This window comes from Penicillium malachiteum, assembly GCF_028827825.1.
Source record: "Penicillium malachiteum strain IBT 17515 chromosome Unknown utg000003l:1.0-4950554.0:1.0-4952489.0, whole genome shotgun sequence".
Taxonomy (NCBI): domain Eukaryota; kingdom Fungi; phylum Ascomycota; class Eurotiomycetes; order Eurotiales; family Aspergillaceae; genus Penicillium; species Penicillium malachiteum.
Genome location: NW_026643096.1, coordinates 2,339,484 through 2,353,261, shown reverse-complemented (window position 1 = coordinate 2,353,261; position 13,778 = coordinate 2,339,484). Strand labels below are relative to the sequence as shown.

At 47.4% G+C, this 13,778-nt stretch overlaps 6 protein-coding genes across 6 annotated transcripts; 4 read left to right on the top strand and 2 right to left on the bottom strand.

The window, feature by feature from the left end:
• Positions 1–1,169: 1,169 nt before the first annotated feature.
• pgxC (putative extracellular exo-polygalacturonase) lies at positions 1,170–2,519 on the top strand (the record flags this gene model as incomplete). Its single annotated transcript, XM_057090653.1, has 1 exon — positions 1,170–2,519. One exon carries the CDS (start codon positions 1,170–1,172, stop codon positions 2,517–2,519), a length of 1,350 nt encoding a protein of 449 aa, XP_056945394.1.
• Positions 2,520–2,787: 268 nt separating this feature from the next.
• Positions 2,788–4,176, top strand: N7483_007215 (uncharacterized protein; the record flags this gene model as incomplete). The annotated part of the gene is made up of 1 exon (XM_057090652.1): positions 2,788–4,176. The coding sequence occupies one exon, from the start codon at positions 2,788–2,790 to the stop codon at positions 4,174–4,176; it is 1,389 nt and encodes a 462-aa protein (XP_056945393.1).
• A 606-nt stretch (positions 4,177–4,782) lies between these two features.
• On the top strand, positions 4,783–6,018 carry N7483_007214 (Zn(II)2Cys6 transcription factor; the record flags this gene model as incomplete). Its single annotated transcript, XM_057090651.1, has 1 exon — positions 4,783–6,018. One exon carries the CDS (start codon positions 4,783–4,785, stop codon positions 6,016–6,018), a length of 1,236 nt encoding a protein of 411 aa, XP_056945392.1.
• A 200-nt stretch (positions 6,019–6,218) lies between these two features.
• N7483_007213 (uncharacterized protein) lies at positions 6,219–8,193 on the top strand (the record flags this gene model as incomplete). The annotated part of the gene is made up of 6 exons (XM_057090650.1): positions 6,219–6,663; positions 6,723–7,059; positions 7,144–7,415; positions 7,476–7,651; positions 7,706–7,988; positions 8,051–8,193. The coding sequence occupies 6 exons, from the start codon at positions 6,219–6,221 to the stop codon at positions 8,191–8,193; spliced, it is 1,656 nt and encodes a 551-aa protein (XP_056945391.1).
• Positions 8,194–8,465: 272 nt separating this feature from the next.
• On the bottom strand, positions 8,466–10,002 carry N7483_007212 (uncharacterized protein; the record flags this gene model as incomplete). Its single annotated transcript, XM_057090649.1, has 5 exons — positions 8,466–9,081; positions 9,168–9,550; positions 9,615–9,682; positions 9,737–9,773; positions 9,874–10,002. The coding sequence occupies 5 exons, from the start codon at positions 10,000–10,002 to the stop codon at positions 8,466–8,468; spliced, it is 1,233 nt and encodes a 410-aa protein (XP_056945390.1).
• A 1,449-nt stretch (positions 10,003–11,451) lies between these two features.
• Positions 11,452–13,587, bottom strand: N7483_007211 (NADP-dependent isocitrate dehydrogenase; the record flags this gene model as incomplete). Its single annotated transcript, XM_057090648.1, has 6 exons — positions 11,452–12,410; positions 12,473–12,611; positions 12,672–12,705; positions 12,776–12,786; positions 12,953–12,988; positions 13,297–13,587. 6 exons carry the CDS (start codon positions 13,585–13,587, stop codon positions 11,452–11,454), a joined length of 1,470 nt encoding a protein of 489 aa, XP_056945389.1.
• Between the last annotated feature and the right edge of the window lie 191 nt (positions 13,588–13,778).

The following is a 13,778-nucleotide window of genomic DNA, read 5'->3' as shown; positions in this document are numbered from 1 at the left end:
GATCGGACACTCGTCCGGACTTGATAGCCGGCTGCTAAGCACTGGATGATACAGTGGGATCCCAGGAAGCCAGATCCACCTGTAACCAGAACAAGTTCTTCGTTGACCCCGATATCAGTGATCAATGTTCAAGTTTGGAATGAGTGTTTGATTTTTGGCGATTCAGTCCTTCAAGGGGTTTTTTCTTCCCGTTTTTAAGAAAAAAATGAGTTGATAGATCGGAGTGACCATGCTGCCGACGGGTGAAAGGCCGCCCTATTAACTTCATCTCGTATTAATTCACAGGTGCAATGAACGCCTAATGTTAGACTGTGCTTAAAGCACTATTCCAGACAGGACCGAATAATATGTCATCCCCGCTGGCAAAAGTGAGAAACATAACATTGAAACTGTTTTTTCATCAAGACTTTGGAATTGAGTGATCGATCTGTTTGCTTCAACCTTGGAAGTTGCTGCTATTGCTACATGTCGGTGTTACTGCGAAAATCTTCACAGATCAAGGGAGGTTTCCAGATCATCCTGTCCTGCTAACTTGAAGGCTTGGTGCAACTCACGGAGGCGGAATGATCTCGGCGAATGCGAAATAAAACATCGACCTGAAGGAAGACCAAGATGCTACTTCTTTCAATCGAGACTAGAACGAAGAGATCTCAAATGTTGGAAGTCAGAAAGACGGCAGAATATGTAATCTACAATCTAGCTTACACGCTAGAAGCCGGAATCAACCCCAGTGGCCCTCGGAGAAAATATCCACGTCATAAATGGCCTAAACCGACAGAGAGAAAAGCGAGCAAGTCACACCTGAACTTCCCATATCAATACATAAGACTTACTATGCCCCAGTTATCTGGGGTACGAATTCATACTCGATTTGTGTCGATCATCACATTAATTCCACCAATGAATCGGGGAGACCCATCCGCTCAAATAAAAGTCCATCCACACGAGGCTGTTCAAACAGGGTTCTTCCCCACATTGTGGGGAAAACATGCCTCTAATATCTGGGGTTAGGAAAATCTACATCATACCATTTGGATGAACTGAGGAGGTCACAAGGACCGAGCGCAGTATGCCATGAGCTCTTGAGTACTATAAAAGCCTGGGTTGTGTGCAGGATATCTTCCTCTTTTCGTTATACAATTCACTATTCCTGGCCTCAATTGACCACCATGTTGGTGAAAACAACGGCTGTGTGGGCAGCCCTGTCTACAATTGCTCTCGGTGCTCCTGAGTTCAGACGCTCCACAACTGGACGTCCCCATCGTTGTGTTATTCCCTCTTCAAACGGCACGGCCAGTGATTCCCCAGCCATCTCCAAAGCTTTCGCCAAGTGTGCCACCGACTCCGTCATTGTTTTCCAAAAAGGCGTGGATTATAATGTCTTCACACCCATCAGTGCCACCAACCTCAGCAATGTGGAGATTCAGATGAATGGAAATCTACACCTGCCACAAGATATCACAACCGTCCAGGAAATCGTTAATGGGACTGGCGGGACCCTATACTCGGACGGCGAGTATTGGTTTTCTTTCAAGGGTCCCCGTATTGACTACACTGGCTCTGACAATGTCAATAATGGATGGATCTATTCATATGGACAGGCGTGGTGGGATGCGAACCCAACCAATGGCACCGGTCTTGACTCTCGACCTCATCTGATGAGCTTTGACACCACAGATGGATCTCTCAAATACTTCAAGTCGCGCAAACCAATTGCTTGGAATGTGCAACTTCAAGGCGACAACATCACAGTCAGCCATGCCTTCATCGATGCCGAGTCCACGGGATCATTCCCCTTCAACACCGATGGTTTTGATGTCACAGCCACCAATGTCCACATCTCCGACAGTGTCATCTACAACGGTGATGATGCCATTGCTGTCCAATCAGGATCCCACAATGTCATTTTCGAGCGAAACACCATTGGATATCAAAGCCATGGAATGAGCATTGGATCACTGGGAGAAGATCAATCATCTTATGCCAATGTCTCCAACATCCACTTTGAAGACGTGACAGTCATCGATGCTGTCTATGCGTCCCGCTTCAAGTCATGGTCAGGAGGACAGGGTATTGCCAAAAACATCACCTGGAAGAACATTCGCGTATACAACGTGACCTTCCCCATTTTCGTTACTCAGAGCTATACCAACCAAGGATCTTCAGAGACTCAACTGGGTGACGGAACGACTACTGGTCGTGCTAATAATGCCTCTGTTATGATGGAAGACTTTACCTGGGCGGGCTTCACAGGCTCAGTTAATAGCTGGCGTCCTGGTGATGGTTCTTGCGTCACTGATCCTTGCTGGTACAATGAGGGTCTTCCCAATCTCAAGCACACTGAATCCATCATTATTGAGTGCAATACCAACTCATCCTGCAAAGACTTCACTCTGAGCAATATTGAGGTTATCCCCCAGAGTCTGGTTGAGCCCACAGTAATCTGTATCAATGCGACATCGACACTCAATCCTGACTTGGGATTCACGTGTCGTAATGGCACTTACCTTCCTTCTTAATATGGAAGGTCTCGTGATCAATGCAAGGTTGTTCTTTCCTACTTTTCTCTATTGATGTTATGAAGATTATGTGTATGAGGAAGGTGCGCTCTAGTATAGATGTCAACATAAACAGCATATACAACTTTTTCCCTCTTCTCTTCTCTTCTTCCTCCCGTAAACAACTATCTGCTTTCATATCCACAACTCTGATACACTCTCTGAAACTATACTCGTTCATTAGCTCACACTCTTTGTATCTTTTTTTCATTTACTGTTACCCGTCACCATGCAGTCCATGCAATTTCACCCAGCTTACTCGCCTTTCGGTCCCCGTCAACCTCGTCCTCGATTTTGCCTCTTTCGTCCCGATGGGGTCTGCGCTCCTTTGATCCCATTAGATGAGCTGCCTTCATGGCTACAAGTGCGCAGCTTGCCTCCGGAAATGTACATGGGACTACAGCCTGTCACGCTGAGTTTCATACCACGGGAAGGTGAATACGACATCTTCTGTAACCATTGCTCCAGCAGCGTCGACTCCACGCATACGAGTGTATCTGAGAGGAATTCGGGCACGCCGTCATCCACAAATTCCTCCGCCAGTCAGACCAGGGCTCGGAGTTGTCCCGCTGTTTTGCCCAAATCGATGACAGATCCCGATGCGTCGAGTACCAGTGCAAAGATTCCCATGGTATTTCCTGTGCCAGTGACTGGGCAACCTCCTTTCACCGCATCTCTTCAATTTCCATTCATTGGGCTCTATGGACTCAACATCCCTGTGATGACCCCTCAAAGTTTTGATCCTTTTACTGCACCACAGAAGACTTCTACCTCCGCCGCTTCATGTGCATCAAGCCCGGATAGTCGTCCCCCGGAACCGACGAGCTCCTTTGCTCAAATTCCAGTTAATCAGCCTGGGACTCCCGCGAGATCTCTCCATCCCGACTTGGACTTGGAGTCCCCTGAGTCCCCTGGTGTCAGAGACAGAATACTGGAGGCGACAAGATCCGCGGCTGGTCTGGCAGATCAGATGAAAGCTGCTGCAGCACTCGCGACTTCTATTTGCTCTATGGCGGAGGGTAGTGTTGCTTCGGAAATATCCCTGACTGCGGCCGTGGAGCAACTGAAGAAACGGATGTCGAAAAAGTATTCCCTGTCCAGAAAGAACAGTATTCACGATCGCAAAAAATCCGAGATAAAGTTGCCCAAGGCTAAACGTTCCCGCCCAACAAATCCTGAGTCAAATCAACTTGGTCAGGAATTACCCATTACAAAAGAATTTGATACTAAGGATTGGGACATTGATTGGCCGGACGAGACCAAGGAGTACGAACTTGAAATTGAGCAACTCGTGAGCAAGCCGAACTCACAGCATTCCAGTTCCAGGGTCCATAAGGTTCATTCAGCAGTTCGCCGACATGCTAAATTTCATCGTCGACGTCGTCGTGCGGACAAGCTCAAGGAGGCTGATTTGCTACTCCCTATCGATGCAATTGATGAAGCCATGCTTGCAGAGAAGGAGGCTAAGCCAGAGCAACCAAACTCATCCACCAAGCGACGAGAGAGACGCGAGCGTTTGGCCGACCGCTTAGTTCATGGTAGCAAGGATGCAGACCCCAAGAGTCGGTACTGGCATATGGTGGCTCCAAATCGGCATGATAATATGCGACACAATTGAGATTCGATTCTTAGACTGCTTTCTTGCGATTGGATACTTTTCTGTGATTCGCTCGTTTAATTCGATAGACTCGGTCACTTTTCTGCAATTTTCTTTTGTTTTTCTGTATTGCTATTGTGCTCGTGTTCAATGTCATGAGATTCTGTCTTTTCAGGCTCGGTTTGTGTTATTGCTTGCAGGTCGTCTCGCCACTCACTTTGGATTGATTATGTCCTTTAATAGCTGGCAGCTCTTTCGTCTTCAATGAAACATTCATTTTATTTTTCTACCAAAAATTTCCATCCGATCGGTGGAAGCGGCTTGTTGATGCGGGAAAGAGCAAACAGGCTCCACTCGAAGCATCGCATGAACTTAGTTCACTCTCAATGACACGGGGATAAGAATCCCTAGATCCAGAAATTTTGAATGGTCGGAACATCCTAACAGCTATAACATAGCTGTTGTCGAAAATGGATACAATCCAATCAAGATAAAGTCTTCGTGAGATCCACTTCGAATTCATCTCTCTTCTTGGCGAAGACCAATCGGGCAACTCATCTCCCCGCACTCTTATCTCCCTCGGTCCTACTCCGATTCAAAAATAGCATTTGATGTTTGTACAACATGATGTCCAGCATGAAGAAGCCTCGTGGGATTCGTCATGACCGTCACTGCCACCGTTGCCATGCCAAAGGCCTCAAATGTGATCTGAACCGACCCCGTTGTCAACTTTGTCAACAACAAGGAACAACATGCAGCTATCCGCAAAGAGTTGTTTGGATGGGTCCAAAGAAAGAAAGCCCGAGAAAGACATCGTCGTGCGCAGGACCCTCTTCCTCCTCTCTAGCAACAGCGGATGTAGAACCGGATACGACAGAACTACAAAGCAAGAATATTCCAATCAATCTATACGGATTCATAGATCTATTGTCACATTTCTACCGGGAGATACAAGCGATCGAACAAGAACTCCCAGCTGAAGCCGTCAAGCTTATCTCTCGCACATTGAACTTTGCCCGTTCTCGGCTTCGAGGATCGGATAATAAACAATCCATCCAAACACATCTCGGGGCCTTAACAAACTTGAGCAAAGTCATCGAATCCGGACATCCTATTGCATTATTTGGGATTGCAACATTTGCGATTTTTGAAGTTTGTTGTGGATCTTTTGGTCGATGGCATCGCCATTTACAAGGTGCACGCTCCCTTTTGGACCTTCATTGCCAAAATGAAGCACAGCTTGATCAACTTGCAGCTCGGATTCCGGGCCTTGGAGATATTCTGGCTTACTTGGTTTGGTTCGATGTCACCGGCGCTCTTGTTCGCAAGAGCTCTTTGATATTCGATGATTGGCATCGTCGGATTCTAGAACCTAGTTTCTTTGATTCAGTGGGGTGTCCGGCAGATACATTTGACCTTTTTGTTCATCTCGCAAATCAAGATGTCAATATTGACGTCCTGGATCTTAGTGCTAGGGCTATGGATCAAATAATTAACATGGACTCTGGAGACCAGACGGAAAGTGGGCTTGCGACTGTTGTCTTTAGATGCACTGGCGCTATTGGGGCATTCAGTCTTGCTGGGAGCAAACAAGACGAGGCATCTTCAGCTCATGCTGGCATCTTATCAAAAATGACAGATCGCGTTTGTGATGCAATATCAAAAATCCCGATATCCTCGAGATTTTACGTGCATCTAGCTACCCCAGCTTACCTCACTGGTATGCATGCGACCAATGCGGAGCAATGCGAGTCCCTGAGAGCCTATTGGCGGAATTGTCAGCAGTGCGACTTTCCACGATATCCAGATGCACAAGAGCAGTGCGAGCGGAGATGGAGGAGCCAGATGATCTGTTCACAATGAATGAATGTATATGGTCCATAATACTAGAAATGCCTGAGTGCTGTTAGTTTACTTTCCTAAAGCGGAAGCCTATCTATACCCTCTCCGCACTTCTTATCTATACACTTCAACCTCGGACTATAGATGTAAACATAAATACCGCCATGCTTTCCCCTTAATTAATCTCTTCAGTCTTTGAATCTCAATTTTGTAAATACACCATGGCAGCCATTTCATCTTCTACCTCTTATCTAGAAATCGCCGCTCAAAAGCGCGCCCGTCAACTCGAGTTAATCCCTGCCGAGTGGCGCTTATCCCCGATTCCCTCGGTAGACTCAACACCCGACGCCTTGACCTACATTCGAAAGATCCTGACTCCAACCGAGCTCGCTCTAACCGAGGAAACTGATATCACGGTTTTACTGCGCAAGCTTTCATCCGGAGAGCTCTCGTCGTTGGAACTAACACAAGCCTTCGCTAAGCGCGCAGCACTAGCGCACCAACTCACAACATGTTGTACTGAGATTTTCTTCGAAGAGGCATTCGCTACTGCGAAAGAGATGGATGAGTGCCTTGCGAAGACGGGTGAAACCACTGGCCCATTGCATGGTCTTCCTGTCTCTATCAAGGATTTATTTTCGGTCAAGGGGTTTGATACCTCGGTTGGTAAGATACTTCCTCTCCCATGTGGAATATTTGGCTTGGAGTATACTGACTCTTCGGAGGATGGGTTGGTCTCAGTAATGACCCAGTTCAAGCGGATAAATCCGTCGCTAGGACCCTTCGCCGACTAGGAGCAGTGCTCTATGTGAAGACCAATCTTCCACAATCGATGATGATGTCTGATTCATATAATCATCTCTTCGGTCAGTGCGTCAACCCTCTCAATCGGAATCTGATCTCTGGTGGGAGTTCCGGTGGTGAGGGCTCGATTATCGCTGCTAAGGGTAGCCCCCTTGGTATCGGAACTGATCTCGGTGGATCGATTCGAATTCCTGCAGGATTGTGCGGAATTTATGGACTTTCGCCCAGTCCAGGACGACACCCTTATGAGCGAGGAAAGTAAGAATTATCTCCCATACGGGTGTGACTTGTAAATTTTTAAATTTTGTTGATTTGTACTGTCACTAACATTCTCTTTCCTAGTCCTGGCCAAGATATTGTTCGCTCGGTAGCAGGACCCATGAGTTGTAGCCTTGCGAGTATTGAACGATACATGGAGGCTTTGCCTTGTGCTTCACCATGGGAGCTCGATCAGCATGTTGCACCTGTGCTATGGCGGAGTAGTCTTGCCTCATTCCGTGGCAAACGTCTTCGGATCGGGTATTTGGTTGATGATGGAGTTGTGAGATGCCAACCTCCTGCTGAGAGAGCCGTGAGGGATGTCATCGGTGCCTTGAAAGCCGCTGGTCATGAAGGTCTGAAATCCTCACTTAATGAATCGATATGCTAAGAAGCTAATTTTGGATTTGATGCAGTTTTTGAATGGGACGCCTCCTCTCATAAATACGCATATGAGCTGTGGGAAAAGGCGATTCTATCTGATGGTGGTGAAGGGTGTCGGAGAAAGACTGAGATGACCGGTGAGCCTCTAATTGAGGGTATGCTTGTTGGAAAAGAGAAAGATACCTTGACTACGTCGGAGACTCATCAGGTGAGACAAATAAACTTCCCTATAAAGATTCCATGAAACTGATACCCTTGGTAGTTGAACGCGGATAAGTACTTATACGAGAGTGGTTATCTTGAACGTTGGATGTCCTCTGGCATTGACGCATTGATCATGCCAAATACACCTTGGGTAGGATATAAGCCCTGGACTTGGGTTAAGTCCAATAATTACGTCGGATATACCAGCATCTGGAATCTAGTTGGATATGCCTCCTTGACCATCCCTGCGATCAGTGTTTCTAAAGATAAGGACATGCCAGATCAGGACTGGCTTGATCATGTTCCTCGAAATGCTGGTGACAAGTTTAATAAGGAGCAATGTGAGTTCCATCAAAGTGTATTGTCTCATTGACAGCCAGGAGGTTTGACTAACAATTTATAGATGACATTAACTTGGTGGATGGCATGCCAGTCGGTGTACAGGTTATTGGTGGAAGATTTGGAGAAGAGAAGTGCGTCGCTGTAGCGAAGGCCATTGCACAAGCGATGAGATGGAAGGATAGTAACATTTATTCAAAGTTGTAAATAGCGACGGTTTTCATCATTGCAATTTAAACGTTATCTTTGGGTCTTTCAGGGCGAGAAATTCATATACAGGGCCAAGTCAATGCACTTATCAGATCATCTCCAATCTAATCAGATCTATCAAGAACAGTATCGAGTCATCAATCGTGTATTCATATATCCACTGTGCGTGTAAGTACCTCATAATAATATACAAAAAAGAAGTTCGACTTCAAGCCAAGACTAGAATGACCTAAATAGGCGCATTCATCCTCTCCTTGTAGTCCGGGAATTCAAAATCCCCCCAAATCCCACTCAATACTCGGATTGGCAGTTCCCTTCCCACTAGAACCCGATCCCTCCCCAATTCGCCCCATCTCAATATCCCTCTCCTTCAAGTCATGGTGTCCGCCATGATTATAGTAATCCGTGGTAAGGAATCCGCCATTCGGAAATGGTACTGAATCCGACTCCATCCTCAATTCCCTAACAACTCGAATCCCATTCTCATTCTCACAGTCCTTCTCCCTCTCTCTCTCATTCTCCAACTTCGCAACACTAGCCATGTAACTCCCTGGTCCCGCATAGAAGAAATCATTAAAGAAGATACCACCATCTGGGCCAATAACACCATGGTGATCATAGATCGATGGCTTCCTTGTCTCGGTTAGACAAGTCGTATTGGAATGTGCCTTTGATGCGGGTGATGAATGGAGTGGGATGGGACGGAAACAGAGAGCGAAGAGACGGGATAAAAGGGGATGAAGAGGTGGCATGCATGCACAGATAATAGAGACATTAGCCTCGAGGGAGGACCAAACGGCTGCTTCCGCATTTTTCTCTGTGAAGTCGCGACCACTGACCATGGTGCTTAGTTCGTAAAGACGAGCAGAACTTGTAGCGATTACACTGTAGCAAAACTCATTGGTTAGAGACTGGTAGGTATAATGAGGGTGGTAGATATAGGAGGTAGATATAGGAGGGAAGAGGCATACAAGACCCCAAGACCAAAGACAAGCATTATACCGGCCTTTTGCTTTAGAGGTAGTTGGAGTTTGGAGAGGACGGGCATTGGGAGAATCATGATCACGATATCGCTGACGATCTGCATTGCAGCATTGGAGTACCAGACTGGTCCCTCGGGTAGACAATGACTCGCCTGATCGTTGCGATGTAGCTCCCAGAAATCGTTGATGGGGACACAAAATACAAAGCCACTGATGACCATCCAGAGTCCGGCCGCTATTAAGCAGGCCATTGTAATGTATGTGGCTAGAAGGAAGCCTCGTCCACGAAATATGCGAATATAGAGGAAGAGAGCGGATAGTTTGCTGAGGATAAGGGAGAGATTGTAGAATGGGACGGAAAGCCAAAGGTACTAATGATCGTTGATCAGACTGATGTTCCAAATATTGTTCAATAGATAGTTCCTAGTTACTCACACGCATTTGATCTTCAATAACCTCCGGTGATAGATCTGCTATGTTGACTCCAAGTCCATGACTTCGTTCTGGTCAAGTTAGCTTTGACCATAGGGTCTCAAAGAAGCGATAAATTGACATACCAACAAGGATAAATGCAAAGAAGGCGTAACATGATAGCTGGGCAAGTAATTAGCATTCTGGGCGGAGACCAAGTATCGGATTTTATCCCCATTCTAGGACGGTCCATAATCCAAAAGCCATTAGGGATAAGACATACCAAAGACCCAACGATGAGGATATCGTCATAGCCCGGACTATGCACCAATTTGAACCGAGTCCATAGACGAAGGGCGACAAAGAGAGTTGCGAGACCAGTAAAGATGGTGCTGATGATCACAACACGCATGTTCAAGAAAGAATTCCCAATTCCATGGATAAAATATGATGCAGCAGAATAGATTCAGACAAGAAAGGAAACTCTGAAGGACATCTGCCTATGTGTTTCAACGTGGAGGGAATGAGCCTCAATCCCTTCACCATGGCAAGCCGTATGCCCCAGATGATAACGTAGTCAAAGAGCGAGTGGAAAAATCCAACGAATGTACAACGCAGAAATGGATTCTCAATTCAAATTCAAGTTCACTTCTTCAGATTCGATCGTCAAGTTTGCAAATACTTCGATGCTCTTCTAATATATGAGCGTTGCAGGGAAAATCCGAGTTCTGCAGAGATCGTTCTCCACCACGTAGACACGTTATCTATCAGACGCCATAAACTGGATTATAATTCCCTCGTAGTATATTTCCCATCCCATAGAACTCAATCCTTGGACCCTCAAATGACGGAGAATGAATCATTGGCCGGGCTGCATGCCGCATTAGGCAATAAGTCAGAACCGATTGCGTCGACGACATCATCCTCAACTCTTCGTATGGTCTACCACTCCATATCCAATGTTTATGATTGGATATCTGATATAGTAGATGTGGAGTTCATCCAATGTCAGATTTTCCCGAAAAGACCCCGACTAATCTGGATCGTCCCGTACGAGTAGAGGATCGAGCTTTGGCCGATCGGTCCACCCTATAGTATTGCTTGCCGGATGTTGCAATTCTTGCCCTAAATTGAAGATTTAGAATTCATTCATTTTCTGAAGAGTTTAGACTTTGTTTTATGGGTCTTGTCCTTACGACTTCCAATCACATTGCCCTTGTTCGGTAAATCCCCAGGGTTGTTCGGGTCCGACTTGTTCGTATGATGGGAATCTGGAGTCTGGTCCGAAGGCTTTCTGGGTCTGGACTGCGAATCGTGATAGGGCTTGACTGAAGGAATTGCGTTTATCATTGCTTGTGGGGGGTTTTTCCCAAGGTTGTGCATATAGAGCTGGTACACTAGTCGTGCAGGTGGCGGATCTACGCTGGGATTTTCTGGGTTTCGGTGATCCCGAGCTCACATTCTTAAATGGTTAAAAAAATTTCAAGTTGGAGATTGTCTGCTGGGATAGTGGAAGTAATACCCTGACCTTCTCTCATTTGACTTGAAGTTGGTGCTCAGGGAGGAAGGGGAGAACATTGAAGTTGAGTTCGGGCAGTGTAAATCTGAACTCAAGACGAGACACTGGGTTGAGATGTACTCCAGGTGCTTTCTTGAGTTGAGAATTCAGTTATTGGACGACCAGATACAATGCTCTACATCTACGGCTACTAATAAGCACAAATTCATATAGCAATCATTTTAATTTTTCTCAAACAACTGTACATGTGAGAGAGTAGATCAAAATTGCCCCAGATCTAAATGGGGGAAGATATCATATGGCATGCAAAAAAAGAGGACATCACAGAATGGGGGAATAAATCTACAGGCGAGCCTTGAGGTTGGCCTTGAGGCGGCGCTCAACGGCAGCCATGTACTCAGAGGTGGTAACCCAAGCCTCACGGTTCTTGCGACCGGCAGCGAGGGCAAGATCCTTGGTCATGATACCCTCCTCGTTGACGACCTCAACACAGGCGGCCTCGAGGGCCTCAGCGAAGGAGACAACCTCGGGGGTGTTGTCGAGCTGACCACGCTGGACGAGACCACGGGTCCAGGCGAAGATGGAAGCAATGGGGTTGGTGGAGGTCTCGTTACCCTTCTGGTGCTCGCGGTAGTGGCGGGTGACGGTGCCGTGGGCAGCCTCGGACTCGAAAGCCTCACCATCGGGAGTGACGAGAGTGGAGGTCATGAGACCCAGGGAACCGAAACCCTGAGCGACGATGTCGGACTGAACGTCACCGTCGTAGTTCTTCAGGGCCATAACGAAGCCACCCTCAGACTTGATCATCTGGGCGACCATGTCGTCAATGAGACGGTGCTCGTACCAGATGTTCTTGGCATCGAACTCCTTCTTGTACTCGTTGTCGAAGATCTCCTGGAAGATGTCCTTGAAGCGACCGTCGTAACGCTTCAGGATAGTGTTCTTGGTGCTCATGTACAGAGGCAGACCCTTGAGGAGGGCCATCTTGAAAGAGGCGTGGGCAAAGCCACGGATGGACTCATCGGTGTTGTACTGGACCTGGGTGATACCGCCACCCTGGAAGTCGTAGACCTGAACCTTCTCGGGCTCACCACCAACGGGGGTGTAGACGAGCTCGAGCTTACCGGGGCCGGGGATGACACGGTCGGTAGCACGGTACTGGTCACCGAAAGCGTGACGACCAATGACAATGGGCTTGTTCCAGCCAGGGACCAGACGAGGAATGGCGGGGATGATAATGGGCTCACGGAAGACGGTACCGCCAAGAATGTTACGGATAGTACCGTTGGGGGAGAGCCACACTAGAAGGGTGAACAAGGTTAGTCTCCGGGGTTTCACAACGCAATGCGTGGTCTCCACATACTCTTCTTCAGCTTGAACTCCTCAACACGGGCCTCATCGGGGGTGATGGTGGCACACTTGACACCGACACCGTACTTCTTGATGGCCTCAGCAGCATCAATGGTGACCTGGTCATCGGTCTGGTCACGGTACTCAAGACCCTAGTCAAATAGTTAGTACGTGGGATATTTCCAATCTTCATTTCGAATTTAGAAACTTACGAGATCGTAGTACTTGAGGTCAATGTCGAGGAAACTGTTGACAGTCTTAGTAACTGGGAGGTATTTTCTCAGGACGATCAATCTCCCATTCTAGAAGCACTTACGGCAGAATCAACTAGTGAATGCAATGTTAGCTTATGGTCCAGATCGTCATGAATAATGATATCATGCATTGATGACATGCAGCCAGCTGCGCCACAGATCCCTTATCATGCAGGTTGTAGAACCCTTATGACGGATATGATGAGGGGCAATGGAGGGGTAGGGAAGTTCAATCTTACCTTCTCACGGATGTCTTGCCAGATGATACGGGTCATCTATATGCAAAAAAGCCAGGTTAGTCACGTCTGAGTCATATTGAGAACAAGCCACTCTCTCCACAAGTGCTTCGACAAGCCTCGGGATCCCAATTGACACATGAAATCAATTGAGAAGGGTGATCCCGAAAGTTGGTCTTCCCCGTATTTCCCCGCGTTCGAGGGCGGGACAAGACGAAAATGTATCGTTCCGAGCGAGGAAATCAAGGAGCAGGCTTGTGATATTCACCCCGCACGAGGGAGAGAGTCCAGGCGTATAATATATAAAGGGGAGGGGTTGGGAAGGGGGCTTGATTTCATTTCCATACCTCATCACCATCCAGCTCCACCACCGGGTTCACGACCTTGATCTTGCTTTCGGAAGCCATAGTGCGGGTTTGAGTAAGGTACAAAGTAGGAGTCGATCCGGACCAGCGGGAAGACGCAGCAATTCTGTTTGTGCGAGGAAGAGAAGCAGAAGAAAGAGATCTCTGGGAAGAAGAGAAGGAAGTAAAAGAAGAAGAGAGAACACGAGAAGAAGAAGAGAGACGAGGGGCAACGGAAGGAGGGGTTGCCAGGGACCGGCGAGCGAAAGCGGAACCAGACCGAAGAGCGTTCATAGTGGGAATTAGCACCTTTGTGGCACTTGTTTCTCACAGACTGTTCCGGGGAAAGGCGTCAGCAGGAGTTTCTCTCTTTCTGTTTGGCTCGAAGGGCTTCGATCGGGGCAGTACAGCGGCGCCGATTGAACAACCGAGGAAACGATATTCGGCAGAAGGGAAATGCGGCTGGTGGAGTCGGAGTTGACCTA